General features: G+C 42.5%; 1 protein-coding gene across 3 annotated transcripts in view; it reads left to right on the top strand.

Annotated features, from left to right (window-relative positions):
- Window positions 1-21870, top strand: part of LOC139462315 (signal peptide, CUB and EGF-like domain-containing protein 1) — a 120451-nt gene extending 98581 nt beyond the window's left edge. For 2 of the 3 annotated variants that reach the window (XM_071243949.1, XM_071243951.1), the window contains 16 exons: window positions 1117-1233; window positions 3718-3840; window positions 4626-4742; window positions 5226-5348; window positions 5731-5943; window positions 6570-6689; window positions 7330-7488; window positions 8147-8249; window positions 9262-9365; window positions 10247-10411; window positions 11205-11372; window positions 12370-12531; window positions 13456-13653; window positions 14709-14861; window positions 15215-15294; window positions 17750-21870. In XM_071243949.1, coding sequence (XP_071100050.1) covers window positions 1117-1233; window positions 3718-3840; window positions 4626-4742; window positions 5226-5348; window positions 5731-5943; window positions 6570-6689; window positions 7330-7488; window positions 8147-8249; window positions 9262-9365; window positions 10247-10411; window positions 11205-11372; window positions 12370-12531; window positions 13456-13653; window positions 14709-14861; window positions 15215-15294; window positions 17750-17893 — 2249 coding nt within the window. In that variant the 3' untranslated portion in view covers window positions 17894-21870. The remainder of the gene's footprint in view (window positions 1-1116; window positions 1234-3717; window positions 3841-4625; window positions 4743-5225; window positions 5349-5730; window positions 5944-6569; window positions 6690-7329; window positions 7489-8146; window positions 8250-9261; window positions 9366-10246; window positions 10412-11204; window positions 11373-12369; window positions 12532-13455; window positions 13654-14708; window positions 14862-15214; window positions 15295-17749) is intronic. The other variant, XM_071243950.1, reaches the window with a different exon arrangement.
- The last annotated feature ends 940 nt before the right edge of the window (window positions 21871-22810 follow it).

The following is a 22810-nucleotide window of genomic DNA, read 5'->3' as shown; positions in this document are numbered from 1 at the left end:
GCTTCAAGGTATGTGTGGGAGAGATGTATATACTATGTATACACGGCTTTACCGCCGGGAATCTTTGTATAACAGGAAGTTCCCTTGCCAACGTTGAAGCATTCGAGTCTAAATTATTATGTTTATCCCGTTGCATTTCGTCTCTGAAACACTAATTGTTGTAGACCATGCCTCAAAAAGTGTTATATACTCAGTAAAATGTTCATAGCAACAAAATAAGTACGTGAATGCAGTGTCAGCATACATGCATTTACTGCACTGTCGAATAAGGTAGATACGAAATTCAATAACAAAACAAATTGTACACTGTGTATCTGTTCCCTTTTTTCTTGCTTTAGGGATATAAACACTTTTTAAAATAAAGAAGTTTGTATTACGGATACATGAACTCCAGTGAGCCAAATTATTTTTTAAAAAGTGTTATATTTATATCTCTTTGGTTGAAAAGATTCACACTCGATTCTATGTGAGTTACAAGTGTAGGGAGGCGACTATGCTTGTCGTAGGAGGCGACTAACGGGATCGGGTGGTCAGGCTCGCTGACTTGGATGTATGTCATCCCATCCCAATAACGTGGATCGATGCTCATGATGTCAATCACTGGATTGTCTGGTCCAGACCCGATTATTTACAGACCGCCGTCATATAGCTGGAATATTGCCAAGTGCGGCGTTAAACAACAAACAAACAAACATGTGTAGAGTCTTTCTGTCGTAAATACCTAGACTGTATTCAGTCTTCTTCTCTTCACACGCCTGCACCGACTGTTCTGTATGCATGGGTTAGACTGGGTAGTCTTCTCTGGGGCCTAGACGCATGTCTGTTTCTCTCCACTTCTTTACTTCTGTATCTCGACAGCCTCCCGTAGAACAACCCACAGTTAATAACATGAGAATCACACCGCTCAAAATATACATCAAATCTCGAATATGATTGGCTTTGGTACGTTTTAATAAGTGTGTTAACGCAACTGTAAAAGCAGATTCGATATGAAAGTGGAAAAGGAGACTCGATATAAAAGCAGGCAATATATGAACCTGTTAGCTGCTATTGCTTTGGGGCAGTGGTACCGGTGTGCGGGCGATCTATGACGACGTATGGGTGTTTCTCCTGCAGCGTCTTGCGGCGTTAACAACGGGGGCTGTGAGCGTAAATGTGTTGACACTGCTGACGGGCCTCACTGCACGTGTCCCCGGGGCTATCAGCTGCATCAGGACGGCAGAAACTGCCTCGGTACGTCACGTCTTCCTCAACACATTGTCATCATTTCCTCCCAACAACTGATTACAATGAAATAATAGCTGACATTCTTCTCATAATAAGCTCTTTGACTTATCAAAATTATAGCTGTCATTCTTCTATGACAAACCTTTGGTTATTTAGACTCTATGACTTACATTCTTCTCTTAATAAGCGCTTTGCCTTATCAAAATTATAGCAGTGATTTTCCTTAGATAATCATTTGGTCATATCGACACAATAACAATCATTATTTTATAATTAGTTCTTTGTTTTCTCAAACAAAAGAACTGTCATTATTCAAAGATTAACACTGGTTTTATCGACACTTTAGCTTACATTCTACTCATAATAAATTCTTATCAAAGTAATAGCTGTCATTTGTCTCACATTAACCATGGATTATATCGACACAGTAACCTATATTCTTCTCATAATTAATGTTTTTGTCTTTTCGAAATAATTGCTGCCATTTTTCTCAGATATATCGTGGGTAATATAAACCGAGGAGCAAAATAAACTTTATGTCTCTTTTGATTTTATCATATATATTTTTATTTTCAATTGAAAATATTTTAATTTAGTGATATTGTATAAAGAAATAAAGTGTTCTGGCGGGTAATTAGCACTTAAAGAAAACTTCTACATGGTTTTATAATTTTAAATATATTTGATTTAAATCTTTTAAAAATTAAATAAAACTTGTTTTGCATAATTCACAACTGCTTATGGGTACCTTAGAAATCTTATCTTCCAAAAGTAATAAATTTGCGTTTATCGGCACAAATTTATAACATTCCAAATAGAAGTCGTGTGGTTGCAAATTCATTTTTTTACCCCAGTCTTCGTTGAACCAATTTTTTTTACCAAGCCACAGATTACGTTTTACAAACCGTTGCAGGAAAGCGGGAAGGTTAAATAGACATAATCATATTTACCAACAGTTTTTTCAATTTTCAATTCCATAAAATACAAACTCGGTATAGTTTCTTTTGCCGCTCATTTTAAACACAATGACCTATATTCTTTTCTCAATTAGTTCTTTGTTTTATCGAAATAATAGCTGTCATTTCTCATAGATAAACTGTCGGCTCTATCGACACAATAACGTACATTTTTTCATAATTAGCTATTTGTCTCTGTAAATGAATAGCTAATATGAAGTAATTAACTCTTATTCGTCAACTTGAAATGTCTTGTACAAAGGTTTTTTTCTTGTGGATATAACATTCAGGAACATCAAATGAGAATCATAATCCATTTTTTCCATACTTCACATCCATTTTCACTTTTGAGTCAAGCTTATTTACCATCCTCTCATTTGTCACAGCTTCAAAGTTTCTTTCGTTCCAATTGTTTTTTTACGTAAAATGTAGCAAACCTATTTAATGACACGATCATGTCAGTGAATGTCCTCGAAGCCCAGTTTATATTTAGTACACAAGTTCTATGCATGCCCCCAGGAAACTGCTATCGGTATTTTCTGATCGCTAACAATAAATACTCGTGACTTACCTATCCATAGCTGGCCATCTGATTGGTGAAAGCGGGCTATTCTATTTATAGCTGTTGGGGATTTCCCACAGCAGATCAGTAGGGGTATGCGTGGAACTGCGTGGATCATATGATCATATATTGCAGGACCACAGGCCTAACCATGTCACAGTATATCTTTTACCGATTTATGCGGTATTATCAGATAAATGCCCTGCTTATCACACGTTATTAAACATGCGATCCATAGATGCCCTTACGCTTAGTCTTTGTGGGTGAAGGTTCGTCGTCTAGCAAATCTTGTTCTTCTTCATCTCTCGCCTGTGTTGTCTTGCTTGTAGTTTAGTCTCAACTAACATTTCATTATAGTCACATTTAGTTCCTCACAGTCACATTGGACAGTCACATACCAACGTTGTTAGTTCACTCGTGTCTTATGATCAACACGGTTCACACTTTAATGACGTGGCAAGATATGATTAGCTAATCTTTGTTGTGATACATACTCATATTCTGTCATTTTTGTACATACAAATATTACATATTGGGACTTTTAAATTGTCACTGACAAATATCACCATGGTGAATGACTAGTCAATATTTCGGTTATATCGAACAATGATGTACGGAAATATCGACTAATGCGAATTTAATCCTGCCTCGTCACAGTAGACATGTACGCCATAGTTCACGCGGTGGCGGAAATTTGATAAGACTTCTTCGAAAATGCTCGTCACGCTGAAGACCCGGGTTCGATTCCCGACATGGGTACAATGTGTGATGCCCATTTTCTTGTCTCCTCCGCCGTGATATTGCTGGAATATTGATAAAAGCGGCGTAAAAACATACTCACTCTCTCATTTTAAATGTCCGTGTTGAAATCGTTATGTCTGGAGTTGACGGTATCTCTCATTGCCCAACCGATGTTTGGGAAATAGTGTTTTCTCGACCTGTGTGCATGGTAAGGTATGTCGGATGTTTCAGATGTGGACGAGTGTCTGTCTAACAATGGCCAATGCAGTCATCAGTGCATCAACACCAGGGGGAGCTACGAGTGCGTGTGTCCGGCTGGGTACAAGGTCAACATTGACCAGAAGTCATGTACAGGTGATTGTTGTCTTGTGAATTTTTCAACAACAGCTAGTTCGTTCCATAACTTTGTTCGACGACAGGAATATAATTTTATCATGGTCGTTAAGCCTGTTCAGAACGGGCTCTTTAATAAGAAAATGTACCACTTTCGTTAAGCCATGTTCAGAACGTGGTCTTTAAAAAGCAAATTTACCACTGTCCTTAAGCCTGTTCAGAACGTGGTCTTTAATAAGCAAATTTTACCACGGTCGTTAAGCCTGTTCAGAAAGTGGTCCCAAAGATCTCATTTGTATCTGAGGTTATTTTATTTCTTTACTCCCATATGCTATAAGAGAGACCCGATTAATCTGGAAGCCCGTTAGAACGGAACCGGGTCATCCGGAACCCCGTTAGTACGGATCTGGTTAATCCGCGACCCTGTTAGTACTGACCCGGTTCATACGGAACACCGTTTGTACGGATCTGGTTAATCAAGAATAACAACATGTCATGTGGGTGCAAATACAAGTCTATGACGAATAACAACATGTCATGTGGGTCGAATACAAGTCTGACGAATAACACCATGTCATGTGGGGGCGAATACAAGTGCATGCCGAATAACATGTCATGCTGGGGCGAATACAAGTCTATGACGAATAACATGTCATGCGGGGGCAAATACAAGTCTATGACGAATAACATCTCATGTGGGGGCGAATACAAGAATCTATGACGAATTACAACATGACATGTGTAAGATGTGTCAGTACACAAAACACCACGGAATTCAGCCCCAGAACGTCTCCCTCCTCTTGCAGACATAGACGAGTGCGCCCTCAACAATACCTGTGATCACGTTTGTGTCAACACTCCCGGCAGTTTCAAGTGCAACTGTCGCCATGGTTACCAGATGTATGGTTCCACTCATTGTGCAGGTAACTGTTTATATACCATCTGAATGATGTTCCTTGATGTACTGCCATGTTGGTGGTGTATGATACCGTGTGGGTACTGTTTAATGCCATGTTGGTAGTGTATAGTGCCATGTTGGTAGTGTATAGTGCCATGTTGGTAGTGTATAATGCCATGTCGGTAGTGTATAGTGCCATGTTGGTAGTGTATACCGCCGTGTGGGTACTGTATAATATCATGTTGGTGGTGTATAATGCCATGTCGGTAGTGTATACCGCCATCTGTATACTCTATAATGTCATGTTGGTAGTGTATAGTGCCATGTTTGTACTGTTTCAGTTTTCTTATCCCATACAAATGACTGGATTAACATATTCGCCAGGAACATGTCTGTTGCACCTATCGTCTTGACATCGCGGACTAACGCACGGTTTTCTACCAGGCTTCAGCTGATGCTCTTCACATAGCGTGTTAAACATAACTAACAGGATCTCCTTTATTTACAGACATTGACGAGTGCTCCATTAACAATGGCGACTGCGCACATTCATGTTCGAACCGTCTTGGTGGGTATGACTGTGTCTGTCGATCCGGGTTCAAACTCCATCCGAACAAGAAAGATTGCATTGGTGAGATACATCACGCGGGTTGTTTGTATTCTGTCTAGTTTGAGATTTCTTGGATATCAGAATAATCATTCCTCATTACCAATTCAATATTAAAACTCTTTACGCGTGCCATTGGTAGAGTAGATCTCAAGTATCCCATACATGCCGTAGGAGACTCAGATACCTCCACCCACCCCCACCCCCTTCCAGAATATATGATCGGTCCCTATATAACATCAAATGGTTATGTTCCGCCACGTGACTGATTGTGTTCGATTTATCTTTCGGATGCTTTCGGGCAGTTTATGTTGTCCGGACTCGACCTGTCATGTCGCCATGATATATATGGAATATTGCGGACTGCGGCCCTAAGCAACATTCACTCACTCACGTTTGTTTTCAGAGTCGTCGAAATGCATTCCGTTATCCAACCCCTCCAGGGCAACGTTGTCATGTCGCAACGTGGCCGGCGGGGAGCAACAGTGCAGTCTCGCATGCAACAGGAACGCCCGGTTTACGTCAGGCGTGGCCAACCAGATCACGTACATGTGCGGACCAAGCACGAGCTACAAGTGGAACTTTGAACGAAACAACTCCACACTCCCGTCATGCTCAGGTTGGTTCTAAAGCCAGGAAGCTTCAGAGTAATTAGGACATGACACTGTCATTACAGAGAGGCGATAGGGTAGCCTAATTGTTAAGTTGTAAGCTCGTCAACAAAATACGAGGTTCGATTTCACACAAGTGTAGCCTCTGTCAACAGGCTTCTCTTTCCGTTATGTGGTTGGAATATTGCTCGAAGCGGCGTAAAATCAGAGTTACTCACTCTGCTTATTACATGCTTGTCAAAAAAGGTAGTGCTGGTTATTTCAATCTCAACAAATTTCTTTTGAAAATTCCACTGTGTAACGTGCCTAATGTACCACACAAATGTATAAATACATTATGGTTTTTTTTAAAGAAGGAAGATATGGAGTAATGTTACAGTTATAAATAGTAATTTGCTCTCACAACGAAATACAAATTAAAGGCATAATTACAATTGAAGGAGAGGCTATTCTCAAACTCAGCACCTAGCAAAGATAGACCTTGGGTCGCCCCCCTTCCCTCAGCACTACCAGCAAAGACACTCTAAATTTGCAATGCATGCAGAAGCATGAAATACTCCTGCGATCCTACTTTGCAATAGTTGTCATGTTTGTATATGAATGTGTCTAATATGACCACCACCACACCCTCTAGAGCTGACGGCACCCCCGGGATACAAGAGGAAGGCACGGTTCCTGTTTGTCACAGACAAGTGCCAGTTTAAGAGGTCCGCAACAGAGATCCTCCGGGCCAGCTTGGCCAACATTCTTAATAGTGAGTTGCATTACCTCCTCTTCATGAGTGAGTGAGTGAGTTGGGTTTAACGCCACTTTTAACAGTATAACAGTTATATTGCGGCGTGTCAGTTTAATGCGGGAGGAAAGCCCGAAATGATGCAGTTCTCAGACGTTTATCACGTTTATCATGACGTTGAAACCCTCGAGCACGGGTATGGTGCTGACAAACCTAGAAACATCATCGGGGCGAACCGGAATTTGAACCCACAATCATAGGTTTCTGGCGTGCCCCAGGGGACGCAACTCTGCACAGCGAATTGCGGCGCCTTAGACGATAGGGCCACCCGTGCCCCCTCATCTTCATGAATTGAAACAGGTTGTTAAAACTAAGATGACGATACGGTAACACTAGCGGTAGTTGGTCGTCGCTATAAAACGACATGTAGGATTGGGTCATACCATAGCCACAACTATACCGGCAATAGAGTTTTGGTGTCGTGCACCTATGGAGGGACGAAAGAAAAGCGACACACATTAACGAAGGTTACCGTTTGTTTACTTAAAGCATTAAAACAAATGCTTGCCACCCTACAATAAATTGTCGTTAGTTGATAAATATGCTTAAACGACCATCACTTCCGGTGTAACAATCGCGTCCTTTGTCCTTGACCCCACAGAACAGAAAAAGTTCAAGTGCAGGAAGAAATGCCAGGTGACCTCTATAGACATCAAGTGCGGGTCCAGGCGGAGAAAGTTCTCCAGGAAGGTCCAGGGCAACGGGAAGTCTCTGGTCACGGCCGAGTTTGAACTCCTGATGAATTCCAGGAAGCCATCAGGTAGGGCGGGGTGTTACAATACGTTTCTTGTTTCTACATCAATCCGCCCGTTTAGTCAGGAAATAACAGTGTTAGGGTGTCATGAATAAGTTTCAAGTGATTGGCTAAGCATGTCTCCATTAACCAAAAGAATTAGGCCACACACAGACTACAGTTTCCTGATTGGCTGATAATAGAATTGGCGGGACTTGTGATGCATATTTGGGTTGAACCATGTCACTAATTCCGTATGGATGTCTGCAGTGTTTTTTGTGTTAATGATTATATATGCAGTCTGTGAAGTTATTATTGTTGAAGTATTTATTTATAAGAATTGACTTTAATATGTTTTCCATTTATGGAATTATAATCGTAAAAACTTTGTGCAAACTGTGTACACAGGCGTACGCAAATACATGTTGAAATCAATTCCTAATTACACAGGTTATTGATGACAGACATTTTTGGGTGCTCACTTAGCTTAGTGGTTGAAACGTTGGCCCGTCAGGTTTGTCTCATTATATCGGACTTTCGGCAACAGACGGCGACGTACCAAACTGTGTTTCTGGTTGATAATGAAGACAACAGCGTGGTTGGTTAAGTCTGGGTTGGTATGTACCGTTGTTGTAGGACAGTTGTGATAATGTCTCCACACCATTCACTCCTTATTGACATACAGGTAGCTGTGACATTGCCTGTGTGGGAAAGCGAACCAAGAGGAAGTTGAAGAAGGCGTTCAAGACGTTGAAGAGAGCCATCAGGAAGGGGGACCTACCCATAGGGTAAGACAGCAGGGTAGGACTTTACCTGGACCGGTCACACCCAACGGTGTCTTGTCCGCCAGGTAAAAGTGGGGTTGTGGTGGAAGGGGGTGTACTACTTGTAGGGTAAGACGGCAGGCTATTGCCTTACCTGGGCGGGTCACCCTGCAAGGTAGGTGGGACCTACCCACAGGGCGTGACTGCGGGGTAAGACGCGAGCTGGACGGGTCACGGTGAGAGATTCGCTGCCCTGAGTAAAGTTTAAGGTCCCCTGTTAGACCTTCTGACATGAAAATGATTGTAGGTCCGAGGTCACGGTTGGGCCCGGTTGAGACTCTAGGTCACGACATATTATTAAGTGCAGCATGAGACACGAAAATTTCATGTTTTACACTATAGTTGTATCGACCTGAAATGTTTCATGTCATGCACCGTAAGGCGTTCGGTTTCGAAAGTTATCAACTCCCTCTACTGCCCTGGTTGTCATACATTTACATCGTATGCCCTATTAACATTTGGTCATGTATCACCTGATGGCATAAAATTATAAGTTTCCACTTTACCGTATCCCGTAAAAGTATTGGTGTGTGGGGTGGGGTGGGGGGCATTTATTAATGCCTTCACTGAGGTTAGGAAAAGCCGTATCACACTCACCCGTTTGACATTGTTATAACACCGTTGCAACAGAATCCGCAATGGACACTAGGTTGTCTGTGATAAATGGTGTTTTTGCGTATTCTCGCTCTCACACCTCACACGTAACAAGGGGGCAACGGTGGCCGCGATTCCCTGTGCAGAGTTGCGTCCCTTGGGCACGTCAGAAACCTATGATTGTGGATTCGAATCCCCGTTCGCCCCAATTATGTTTCTAGGTTTGTCAGCACCATACCCGTGCTCGTGGGTTTCACCGAAGTGGTAAACGTCTGAGACTTGCATCACTTCGGGCTTTCCTCGCCATGATATAACTGGAATACAGTTAAAAGCGGCGTTAAACCCAACTCACTCACTCACACGTGACAATATTTTGTTGCAGGTTTGCAGGAACACCCTTAGACATCATCAAGAAGTCGTTCAGACCTGAGAAGGCGATTCCTGCCTCCTGTAGCCCTGGCACGGTCAACGTCAATCAAGTGTGTGGTACGTCATATGTCATTTCTCGAAACACGCCATGGAAAGCCCAAGCCAGAGAGAAAGTCAGCACTAAATACTAAACAGCCGTGCAAACGAAAGAATACGCTTAAAAATTGAATTTGACCGAAAAATTACAAAGGTTATCACAACGTTACTTGGCTGAAAACAGTCGCCGAAACACTGCAAACTTGAGGTCCAAAACGCAACTGTGATACCTGTATCGTCACTATCGAATAGCCCTATTTTGTTTGAGCACAACCTAACATGGATGTGTACTTTCTTTTGCCAGACAGTTTACATCTGTGGTGTCGAGTCGAGTACGCATTGTTATTGGGGTCCTGGGTGGCTATACTCATGTAGAACAAATTGCGCATGACGTCATGGTCTCCTGTCTCTACTGTCCCAATTGTTGATGGTGTCACGGACAATTTTCCCGACTGTGCATTACCAATGAAGGCCGTGAACAATTTTATTGATTGCAACCATTATTTCTGATGTCTTAGGCTATTTTGCAGCTTTGACCATTGTTCATAGTGTCACGCACTTTTTTCTGGACTCTATATGTCTACTGCTCATGACGTCATAGACTATTTACTCGAATACACCCATTGTTCATGGAGTGATACACTATTTTCTCTCTAGTGGCGGTAGGGTAGCCTAATGGTTAAAGCGTTCGCTCGTCACGCCGAAGACCCAGGGTTCGATTCCCGACATGGGTACAATGTGTGAAGCCCATTTCTGGTGTCCCCCGTCGTGATATTGCTGGAATATTGCTAAAAGTGGCGTAAAACCATACTCACTCACTCACTCACTCACTATTTTCTCGACAGTACCGATTGTTCATGTGGTCAGTTTCTTGGTGTTCATTGAGCGTTCCCCTTCCCTAGTTGGCTGCAGTATAGGGACATACTTTGACGCTGATGAGGGAGGATGCCGACCCTGTCCGGGAGGGACCTACCAGGACACGGAGGGACAGATGTCATGTAAAGACTGCCCTAACCGTAGAGTCAGCGGCGGGCGTGTCGGGGCGGCGTCAGCGACAGAATGTGCAGGTAGAGTAGAACTCACACTTCACAATTCTTGGCGGATGTAGCTCCTGCCTGGTGGAGATCGACCTCCTTGGATGTTTTTTTCGTAAAAATATATCTATTTTACCGTTCACTGCTTTACGTATTTATCTCTCCGTTTAAGAAAAAGCCGAATTATCTTTTTTTACAAAACATATATTTTCAGGACAACCAGCATGTCTAACAAAGAATAAATTTGGGTAAACCTAAGGACAAGTTTTTTAAGAGTTTTTTTTCTGGAACAAATGTATTAATCGGGATGCTTTCACTTTCACCATGGTACCGTCCGGATTGAGGAGGTTTTACTGTATGAACTGACTGAAAATATGTCAAAATCACAGGGTCTTCTTATGGGTTCAATCAAGGGTTCTTTCGCCCTCTACTCATCAGAAATTTCAGAATGATGTTCACAGTATGTTTTAGGTGTTTTCCAATTTTAGAGTAAAGCAACATGAACACATCACTTTAAGGGCACTTCAAGCGGAGCTTATTTCGCACTCATGTTAAATCTTATTTCCACATTATATGAAAGATATAATCCACTGGGGATTCCGGGCTTAAAGATTCTCCGTATCTAATCGTGTTGCAAGACCCGATTTGGGAATATGGGGTGGCCAGGCTAGGTGACTTGCTGATTCTATGTCATCGTGCCTTGACGTAGATCGTAGATCATGATTACATCAATCACTGGTTTGTCTGGTCCAGCCAATCGAATATTTACTGGAATATTGTGGCATTAAGCAACATTCACTGACGTAACTCCCTGCTCTATTTACAGACCTGTGTGAGCCAGGCTTCTACTCCAAGAGCGGCAGTAAGCCGTGTGTCCCGTGTGCTCAGGGCTACTACCAGCCGGACTATGGCCGCACCACCTGCACCCCCTGCGGGCACGGCATGAGGACCCGGGGCCCCGCGGCGGCCGAGTTCAAGGCGTGCAGTGCCAGGGGTAACGTTGTTGTAGCTTACACTGTGTCTCACCAAAGGCGGATCCAAGACGTTCTTCAGTACATTATACTTGACAATCTGTCTGAGAATTTCAATAACAAGCAGGTATCCTTTGGTCATTGGGGCCCACACTTTCAGAGAGCGTGGGTGGGTGGTCGAGACCACGACCGACCCACTCGCATCGCCACTGTGAATCTATAGTATACCATTATTCCATGAACCAGATAAAAAACAAACAATACACACGATTAGGTGCCTCACTCTGGCAAGTGTGGGTTCGAATCCTGGACGGGAATCAACCCAGAAAAGTACGAGAATCAGTACTTTACTAAGAAAGTGTTATCTCAAATATAACATTTGTTACATTTGACCACTTTCTAAATGGCATTGTGTATTCATAGCTTTCGGCCATGGGAGCCGTGCCAATTTACATTTGTCAGAGAGGTACTCAAAGTACGTGATCTACAGTACCAGTTGTCGGACTTTCATTGAGTGGAGTGGGTTAGATCGCTGACTTTGTGTGCTGGCGATTAGGTGCCTCTCTCATATTCATAGCTTTCTCGTATGTTCAAAAGTAATTGCTGCCTTTGTATTTATAAAAGGTTAACACCTTCATAGAAGAACGGTAGATGTTCATATTCAGCAATATACCCTAAATTAGTTACGATACAGTACTCTGTGAGGAATTGCAGATGCCAGTGTAAAATCCTCGCCATTATTAAACTTCACCTGTTTTTATATTTGTTTACTTTCAACAATAATGTACAGATGTACTTGGTTTATGTGTGAATATGAATAATACTATGGTTTCGTGGTCTTTTGCATGGCGTCGCAAGAGTTGCGTCCCTAACAGATAACAGGATCCGCTTTTTGTAGGTTCGACTTCCAGAGTATGATCCCTGAGCCGATATGACTGAACTGTTGTTGAAAGCGGTTATATACCGTAATGACTCACTGCTATTTGAGCAACTGAATGGATCAGATGTGTCTGTTTTCAGCGACATGCCAGGCGGGCCACTTCTACAACGCCACCGTCCACCAGTGCCAGATCTGTCCCCGGGGATCCTACCAGCCTCGCTCTGGTCACAACTACTGCATCGCCTGCCCGGGGTCGACCACGACAGACACCCCGGGGAGCACCAGCAGCGACAACTGCAAAAGTGAGCTACCCTGTACACTAATAGTGTTCTGGAGATTAAGATTAAAAATACTCAATGTATTTATAGAATGCTGCCACAACGTATTTGACGTTACATGTTTCCTGGCCGTTCTTGGATTGTTCAAACGTTAAACCTCGCCTAACACGGTGGTCATGTGTTCGAATCTGAATTTACACAGTATACTGACTACAAGCTGACCAGTCCTTGTGTTAGCCCCTTAATGCCGAGCGTCAGACAAGGATACAACAAGTACCATCTTTTTACGTATTTTGTAATGACACGGCCTGGGATCGAAGCCCGGGCCTTCCGCTCTCCTAGCGAACGCTCTGCCACTAGACCACGGAGGCGGTCCCATAGTTTTCAGCAAAGTGGTACACGACCTCGGCTTGTGTCTTCGCTGCACCGTCTGTCTTTAAACTGCCACGCGGTGTCCCTAAATTAACTAAATTCCTCTTCAAAGTGGCGTTTAAATCGGCGGATGACATCTCTGTAGACCTTTGGTATTGCGTATACACGCCAGTGTTGTGATCAGGTTCCAGAAAGCATTACAATTTTGCAAGTGTCCGTCACAGCCACATCAGTGACAAAATCTACGACGCTACTATATTCAATATATCTAATTGTACCGCAGGAACATAACGTAAACGATATCATTACTCTCGGTCAGGCTCGCTGACGTGGTTGATACATGTCATCGATCCCAATTGCGGGGATCGATGCTCATGATATTAATCACTGGATTGTCTGGTCCAGATTCGATTATTTACAGACCGCCGTCATATAATTGGAATATTGCTGAGTGCGGCGTTAAATAACAAACCAACCAACAAACAAAATGTTTAAACAAACATATATTGACATATATGATATGATGAAATGCATAGACGTTTGCGTCTTTGACACGCATGGTGTTTGTGTTGGCAGACCGCCTGTGTGGGGGGTACCAGGGGCGGTACCAGGGGGTGATCGAGACGCCCAACTACCCCGGGGACTACCCTATCGACATCCGGTGCACGTGGAAGATCAAACCCGACAAGAGACGCCGCATCCTCGTCATCATTCCCGAGATCTACCTGCGCGAGGACGACAAATGCGGCGACGTCCTCGTCATGAGGAAATCTAGTAAGTTAAATCGCGCTTTTTCTTGTTGTGTTTACTTTATCCCGTCTTTCGTTCATCATTTATCATGTGACACAACGTAAAGGAACTTAATGGTATCTGGAAAGTGTTGACAATATCAAAAATAGATACCCGCTTTACAATAATATCAAGTAATGGGACGATGAAAAATCATCACTCGAGGTATCTAATTTTTGATTGGCCCTGTATTGAGAATAGTGTTAATACCGCGAGAGGTATGTTTTTGAAAGACCCTGTATTGTGAATGCATACTGCTTACCATCACGTTCCTGTATCAGAACAGGGGTCGACGAATCGACCCGACATTAAATGGCTACAGACAATGATATGTTAAGGTGAGGTGAGGTGAGGTGGTAAGGTAAAGGTTTGACGTCGCGTCCAAGATTATTATTGCTCTTATATAGCGACGTGCATACACGTGTGTGTGTGTCTGTGATTGTGATTGTGTGTGTGTGTGTGTGTGTGTGTGACGGTGTGTCTGTCTGTCTGTCTGTCTGCTTGTACTAGTCCGGACTATACTGCCTTGTCCTTGTTTTAGTCCCTAAATGCCGAGCGCCAGGCAGGGTTACAATAAGTACCATCTTTTAACATCTATTGGTATGACACGGCCGGGTATCGAACCACAAACCTTCTGCTCTCCGGGGAAACGCTCTACCACTAGACCACGGAGGCGGTCGTAATATGTTAAGACCTAAATATTTATCTGATACCTTACCCTCAAATATGTATACTTTTTTTGTGGCGGAACCGGCTACTGGTTTTCCGTTTTATGTATTTACCGATAAAATAAAGTTTTCTAAGGGAAAAGATGTTTAAATCCTGACGGACGTGACATTTACAGAACTTATTAACATTAAGACAAAACACGATTCGTAGCCCTTTATAGATATGCTGACACAACAGGTTGTTGAGAAATGTTCTAAGCTGTTCATGGCAGGGGCCTTCTATGGCCCATTGGCCCTGAAGAACTAATATGCAGTGTGCAAAATCGTAAGCTTAAACAGAGGATACATACTGATTGTTTGCTGTTGTGACAGAGTCCCCGTACAGCTTGACGACGTTCGAGACATGCAAGAGCAAGGATCAACCGATCGCCTTCACTGCTCGCTCCAAGAAACTGTGGATTCAGTTCAAGTCGGACGGCAATAACACAGCAAGGGGTTTCTCCATACCATTTGTCACATACAACGGTTGGTATATCCTTCACAGCAGTGCAACATATTTCGTTATTCAGAACCGTCACAATACAGCTGAGATATGACCGTAAAACATTAACTCGTGAACACCAACACAGGGGAAGTTGTCACGTTGGGTGTCTGAAAAAAGGCAAGGGTGGTGCTCCCTCTACACCCCCACCCCTACCATCAGCCCGCACCTGCCATCTGGATATTGTATATTTTTTGAAAGAGTATTTCGTTGTTTTAAGGGGGCAATACAGTGTTAATACTTTGATGAAGCTCGTGATTATAACTATATTCAACAAATGTTTCATCACAGTTTCTGCAAATGTCCATTACTTTGAGTATTGCTATTATTGTTTCAGAGGAATACCAGACCCTCATAGAAGACATCGTGCGGGACGGTCGCCTCTACAACTCCTACCAACATCAGCAAATATTCAAGGTTGTTACACCAATGTTCTTCCAAGCAGGGGGGCACGGGTGGCCCAGTCGTCTAAGGCGCCGCGATTCGCTGTGCAGAGTTGCGTCCCTTGGGCACGCCGGAAACCTATGATTGTGGGTTCGAATCCCGGTTCGCACCGATTATGTTTCTAGGTTTGTCAGCACCATACCCGTGCTCGTGGGTTTCACCAAAGTGGTAAACGTCTGAGACCTGAATCACTTCTGGCTTTCCTCCCACATTAAGCTGACACGCCGTGATATAACTGGAATACTGTTAACAGCGGCGTTAAACCCAACTCACTCACTCACTCACTCTTCCATGTAGCTTACCTCAACCTAAGGTTGTCTAAGTGTCGTACTTGCGTCCTGTTCTCAAGGCCTTGTATGGTGGCACTTTGTATTGGCGATCCAAACTATTGCTTCACAGAATTGTAATCCGATCTGAACGATGGTCGATCCGGCAGCCATATTAAGAAATGCAATTTGTCAATCATATATTGACCACAATATTTACTTATCACTGTGAAATTTTATATATTCGATTTTAGCGCGTTTTTGTATTTTTATTTTTATCCCATTTTGGCTTTGAGTGCGTGAAGTGAATGACTGTTGTTATACGGCAGCCAGTTAGTGAGCTTGTGGATGTGAGTTTTTCAGTCGGCTCTTCCTTGGAACCACAGCCTGGGCTTTTGCCTTTCACCACCAGATAGACTAAATAATCTGACGATATCGCAATTTCTAAATTACGTGTCAAGTATCTCAGCAATGGTGGCGCGGTCGGGTAGCCTAGTGGTTAAAGCGTTCGCTCGTCACGCCGAAGACCCGGGTTCGATTCCCGACATGGGTACAATGTGTGAAGCCCATTTCTGGTGTCCCCCGCCGTGATATTGCTGGAATATTGCTAAAAGCGGCGTAAAACCATATTCACTCACTCACTCACTCTCAGCAATGGTGTTTTCGAGAACAGAATTATTATACCCCTGAACATTAGCGAACAGTTTCCATACTATTAGAAAAGGGGAAGTGCAAAGATTTTGATATGTGGATTTTCTTAGAAAACTTAGCATGTTGTTTTAATTCAAAATTTGGCGACCTATAACTTTAAATACTACTTTATGGCGTCATTTCCAAATGGGAGAACAGTTTACATACCAATGGGTGAGATGCACTGCTACGTTTGATTTCAATAAGTGGATTTTCTGAGAGAATATTGCTTTTTTCTTATTTTGATCTTAGCAATATGTTGGAGTCGAAGTCGAGGGTATTAGTGAGTCCAGCTCTCTCCAGCCTTGTGTATAATTGTTTTCTGATTATAAGCATGGTCGCTGCGACTCTTATAATGGATTTGTGATTAAAATCTAGTTATAGTATATTTAACAACAACAGCAATTAACCCGTTGCCCGGTGAAGATTCCGGTGTAGAATAGGTCTTCAGCAACCCATGCTTGCCGTAAAAGGTGACTATGCTTGTCGTAAAAGGCGACTAACGGGATCGGGTGGTCAGGCTCGCCGACTTGGTTGATGCATGTCATCGATCCCAATGGCGTGGATCAATGCTCATGATATTAATCACTGGATTGTCTGGTCCAGGCTCGATTATTTACAGACCGCCGTCATATAGCTTGAATGTTGCTGAGTGCGGCGTTAAACCACAAACCAACCAACCAACGTTGGGATTCCAAGGTTACACTTTGTCCTCAACAACACACACACATACACACCTCTGAAACTACTGGATCACGAAACCTGAAAACTATAGTGCCTAAATATTTCATTCCCGACCTCATTTATGGCCGTAGCCGTATTGTGTTTCACGCCACGTGGTAATTCAGTTATAGTGATTACACAGATAGTAAGAAAGATGTTTTCATTGATTCAATGTTTTATATATTTTATCGGTCATATCCGGGTTTTTTAAGTCACGAATTTGATCATAAATACCCATAACTGCGGGAGAACTATATTTTCTTAAGGCTGTCTCACAAAATGGACTATCTGGTAAAGTATAACGAACGTTGTATAAAATTGTAGTTTGTATTGAGCGGATAATTTTTAATTCATTATTGCATGATTCTAAATACGAATAGATGTGAATGAGGTGGTTGGGTAGCCTTGTGGTACAAACGTTCGCTCAGCAAGCTGCAGATGCGGTTCGATTCACAAGAGATTATGTGTGAAGCCGGTACTTAGTGCCCCCAGGGGATGTTCTTAGAATATTGGTAATAGCTTTATTAAGAATACTTTTTACGGCGTTTTAAGAATTTTGCAGAAAAATCACGGCGGGGAACACCAGAAATGAGCTTCAGTCATTGTATCCTTGTGGGAAATCGAACCTGGGCATTTGAGTGTCGAGCGAACGCTTTAACAACTAGGCTACCTCTCGGCAAGAATGAATTGGAAAATAATGAAGAAAGCAATAGTTATTAAAATTTGATATTGACGTTGTATCTTTACAGGACCGGAAGCTGCTGAACGCGCTCTTAGAGGTGATCGCTCAACCCTACAACTATCTGAAATACGCAAACGTGTCCCATACGATGTTCCCACAATCCTTCTTCCGGCTTCTCACGCCCAAAGTTCGGCGCTTTTTTAACACATGATGAGACGGGGACAATGCTGGGAGCAAGGAGAATGTGCATTACTCATAGGAATATTTTCATGCGATGTGATCATGTGACATCACGTGACCTAGACCTCATGCTGCTCCAAGCAGACTGGATTTCATAGCCTTCCGGTGGCAAAGGTCATCCAAGGGAGGCAACTCATCCTCATTTATATCAGTGTTGTGTCATAAGACATGTCCTAGGCCGTACAATGTGGGACGTTTAATTGTTGAGTTGAGGAAATGACACCTGTAGTTGGTACAATTGAACACGTGACTTGCTATACCAAAGGAGACGGTATATGTGAGTATACTAAATGGAGAATTGTTCAGTGTTCATGTGAAATCCTTGGAAGCGTTGCCATAGAAACTATATGCCATAGAAATTGGTTATACGTGGTAACGCTCTGTCGCGGCTGACGTAAAGGCATTTATATCCCAGGTAGGGATGGGTGGAGTTTTAAAGCTGTGTGTATCTGCACCCCCGCAAACAACAGTAACGGGCTTTCTCCTTAACTGGATGTTCCAACGCTGGCACAACTAGTTGCACGGAGAATGAATCAGTGAACATGAAATATGCATATATTCATCTCGTTCTAGCTTAAAAAGCACAGTAGCCATATCTCATGATTACATATCTACCCCTTGACCTGCAGTAGAGCGGTAGGGGTTAAGGCTGGGCGGGGATAGCGGTTTTGTCAATGATTGGGACACAATGGGTTATGGGTTTGGGGGACGCCTTTGGATCAGATCGCTTTTTTTCAATCAAACATACGTACACAATTTAACGATTCAGTCACTCAGAATACTATTTTCTGTGCAAATACAACTTAAAAGTTGATGCCAGATGTCAGAAATTCAGGGTTTGTTGGACGTCCGAGAACGTGTAATGTCTTATGGTCAGAGTTCGTAATTTCTCTCTTTGTTGATGCTCTGATACAATCAAACAAGGTCTGTTTAGGAACACCCTAGACAGGTTTTCTGAGTCAAGAGCGTTGTGTTTCTTCTCACTTAAGATGTGTTTTATTTCCCACCCGACCACAGAAATGTAGTTTACAAACAAGAAAAATTAACATTTACGTCAATTTGAAACTGCGTATTACGATTCTGCGATAAACGTAACGGGATATCTTTCAAAGGGTCACGTGACGCTTTAATGATCAACCATTTTGAACTACGTGAAACGAAAAATAAGTAGAGTAAATATGAATGACGTCACGCTTACGCAGGTTTTGACAAAACACCATGTGTCGGATTTGGGGAAATCTGTACTTAGAAAGGCTAGCTCTGTTAAATTGATATTTAAATAGGACATCATTACAGCTGGGCGTACCGGATGATTTATGTGTATGTTTTAATCTGGTGATGAGCGCTTTCGTTTTATTTTAATTGGTCTGGTATAAACCGTTAAACACCCTTTGACTAACAACCCACACCAACGCATAATCACAATGTTTGAAAGATCTCTAACCTGGTGATTCATCTGGGTGCGGCCATTTTTCAATGGACACACCTTCACTTATTACTGATCCTCAGACAAAACGGTTTACACCTATTTCGTAAGATATACGATTTCTAAAACAATGACATCAAGCAGCGGGAAAGACACCTTCTTTTCAATTTCCTGTTTCAAAGTGTAAACGGTTGCACTAGCAAAACAATCTTAACAGAAATGAATACATAATTATGCTGCACAAAGCGTGTTGATGAATATGGTTTCCATGGCAACATATTGATGAATATGGTTTCCCTAACGACATGTTGATTAATATAGTTGTCCATGGTTGGTGAATATTGTTTCCCTATATGTTGATGAATATGGTTTCCATGAAAACATATTGATGAATATGGTTTCCATGAAAACATGTTGATGAATATGGTTTCCCTGACGACATGTTGATTAATGGTTGGTGGATAGGTTTCCATGACAACTTATTGATGAATATGGTTCCCATAACAACACGTTACTGAATATGGTTTCCATGACAACAGAGCTGTGTGATAGGTTGTTTGAACACGTGGTCCGCTAACCCCCGAAAGGATATCTTTATCCGTCGCTTTACAATATAAATGCTTCAAGCTGTGTAATGCACTGAATAAGTGAATGCATTAATTTGTAGGACATTGGCTTTACAGTAAGTGTATATTTTTATTGTTATATATTTTGCTTATCTATCTGTGTGTACATGCTTGTCAAATCTCGATGTATTTAATATATGTATTGTCCTAAATCTGTATGTGCAAATTGTTCAGTGATGTTAAGCTTCTGTCAGTGTCGAATTATTCAGTTTCACCCATATGTGACCCATCTAGTTTGCAGCGTGACCAAGCTTCATGTTCAATAAAAGAATCTTGCAAGTCCCGAAAACATAAGGAACACGTTTCCAGATTAATATGCGATTTAATATACGATATTTAATCTCAATTAAATATTGTCATGAAAATCTGAACAATAAAAAAGGAACATGGATTCGTCCAAATACAGTTTTATCCAGTGCCTCCCATTTTTCAATAATTGTATTGTAATATCAAGAGATGCACGTGCATGAAGGACACACGCTAAAAGACTCCGATACATATCACAATTATCGAGACAATGGAGGCACGCGGACTTGCGACCTTAGCAATCAGAATCCGGTGATCACGGGTTTGAATCCCAGATTCGCCCTCATGATGATTCTGGTTTGTCAGCAGCATACACGTACTAGTGGATTCACCGAATTGGTAACCGTCCGAGACATGCTTCACTTCGGGCTTTCCTTCAACTTAAAACTGATATAACTAAAATACATATCAAAGTGACGTTAAACCAAACTCACAAACTTTAAACCAATTCACTCACTCACTATCCGCACAATACCGTGCCCTGTTTGGAATCGGGAAAAATATCTCTATGCGTAGATAAAGTTTATTTAAGCAATTGTCAGATAAATTAAGCTGTCAGATTTCGACTATGCAGACACTGATCCGGAAAAGAAACGTCACTTCATGAAAGGTTCCCATTGACATATCAATGCATTGTTTTGGAGGTATGTCTGTATCCAAATTTAATGTTAACGGCCATAAACGACACAAGTATGGGTATAATGGGTGGCCAAAACTCAGCTTAACAAACGCCCATAGTACAAAATCCCGAAAGCTTTCCATGAAAATCAAAATTCACTTGCGTTTCCGTGTGCCTTTTCTGATAAACGGCACCCAGTACGTGGCTCCAGCATTCGTGTATCTACAGCGCTATGCCAAGAATTATTAAGCATCAGAGAAACCAGGCTCAATGAAGATTGCATGCTGTTGGTAACCTGGTGTCGTTGCTGTTATCTGTAGATGGTTCTCGCATGGACAATAAAAGCATTATCAACCATTCGTGCAGTCTGACCAGCATGCAGTCGTCCTAAAGCCTGGTTCCTTTAAGTCTTGGCATGGCGTTAGTATCGGTACAAGAATGTTGGTGCCACGTATTGGTGTGTATTTTAATGAACTGACGCGTCCTTTGTGGATCAGTAAATTATATATATATATGTACCTGCATGTTTGGTGGACTCGGGTGTCCATTGTGAGATGTTAGAGTGATATTAGCGCTACATAACACCAGAGACCATATAATAGATCTATTATACGGTCTCTGATAACAGAATTGTATTGGAATATACCAAAATGATATCACTCTCAAATCCGTTTGACGCCAATCCTTCTGCGAGGTTTAAACAGTTTGGGCGTTTGCCTAAACATTTCAACTATCGATAAAACTGAGATAATATGCGCCAGTTGTTAATGAAAGCAGGTGGAGAACACTCTCTGCTTGAACGCTGTTGTACGAGCTGTTCACCGCCGCCCTTGTGGTGGCGTGATGGAATTTTGCTGACACGAACGGGTCTTCGTAAAACTAGATGGGTCACGTGACCTCATGTACATTGCACCCTGCTAACAGAACCCTGAACTAGATCTTATTGTTCTCACCAATAAACACTGTGTAAAACCTCGAACTAAATGTCTAGTCTTATCATTTGTATTACAGTGATATATAATCATGTATATGTAGGTGGTATCTATTGTAGACCCGTGAAGATCCGTGTTAGAATAGGTCTTCAGGAACCCATGCTTGCCGTAAAAGGCGACTATGCTTGTCGTAAGAGGCGACTAACGGGATTGGTGGTCAGGCTCGCTGACTTGGTTGGTGCATGTCATCGTATCCCAATTGCATGGGTCAATGCTCACGATGTCAATCACTGGATTGTCTGGTCCAGACGCGATTATTTACAGACCGCCGTCATGTAGCTTGAATATTGCTGAGTGCGGCGTTAAACAACAAACAAACACACAAACACAGATGTGGTGGGACGGGCTTTTACGTAACGTGAATCTGTGTGACGAATGCCTGATGGGGTCAGAGTCAAATAATCGAGTTTGGACCAGAGAATCCAGTGATCGATATCATGAGCATTGATCTACGCAAATGGGATACGCTATGCATTAACCATGTCAGCGAGCCTGACCGCCCAATCCCGTTAGTCGGCTCTTTCGACAAGCATGGGAAGGCCAATTCTAACCCGGATCTTCGGGGGTAGAGTCTTTGACTGTGTGGCGGGCTTCTGTGTGACGAGTTCCTGTGGCGAGAATCTGACAGTCCATGATCTGTGTGGCGAGAATCTGACAGTCCATGATCTGTGTGGCGAGAATCTGACAGTCCATGATCTGTGTGGCGAGATTCTGACAGTCCATGATCTGTGTGGCGAGAATCTGACAGTCCATCATCTGTGTGGCGAGAATCTGACAGTCCATCATCTGTGTGGCGAGAATCTGACAGTCCATCATCTGTGTGGCGAGAATCTGACAGTCCATCATCTGTGTGACGGGAATCTGTGAAAGGAGTACCTGTGTGACGGGAATCTGTAAGACGAGTGTCTGGGCGGCGGGA

The sequence above is a fragment of the Haliotis cracherodii genome, unplaced genomic scaffold (assembly GCF_022045235.1).
Source record: "Haliotis cracherodii isolate W230 unplaced genomic scaffold, xgHalCrac1.p SCAF_15, whole genome shotgun sequence".
Lineage (NCBI taxonomy): Eukaryota > Metazoa > Mollusca > Gastropoda > Lepetellida > Haliotidae > Haliotis > Haliotis cracherodii.
Note: the sequence above shows the minus strand (reverse complement) of the source record. Positions and strands in the feature narration are given on the sequence as shown.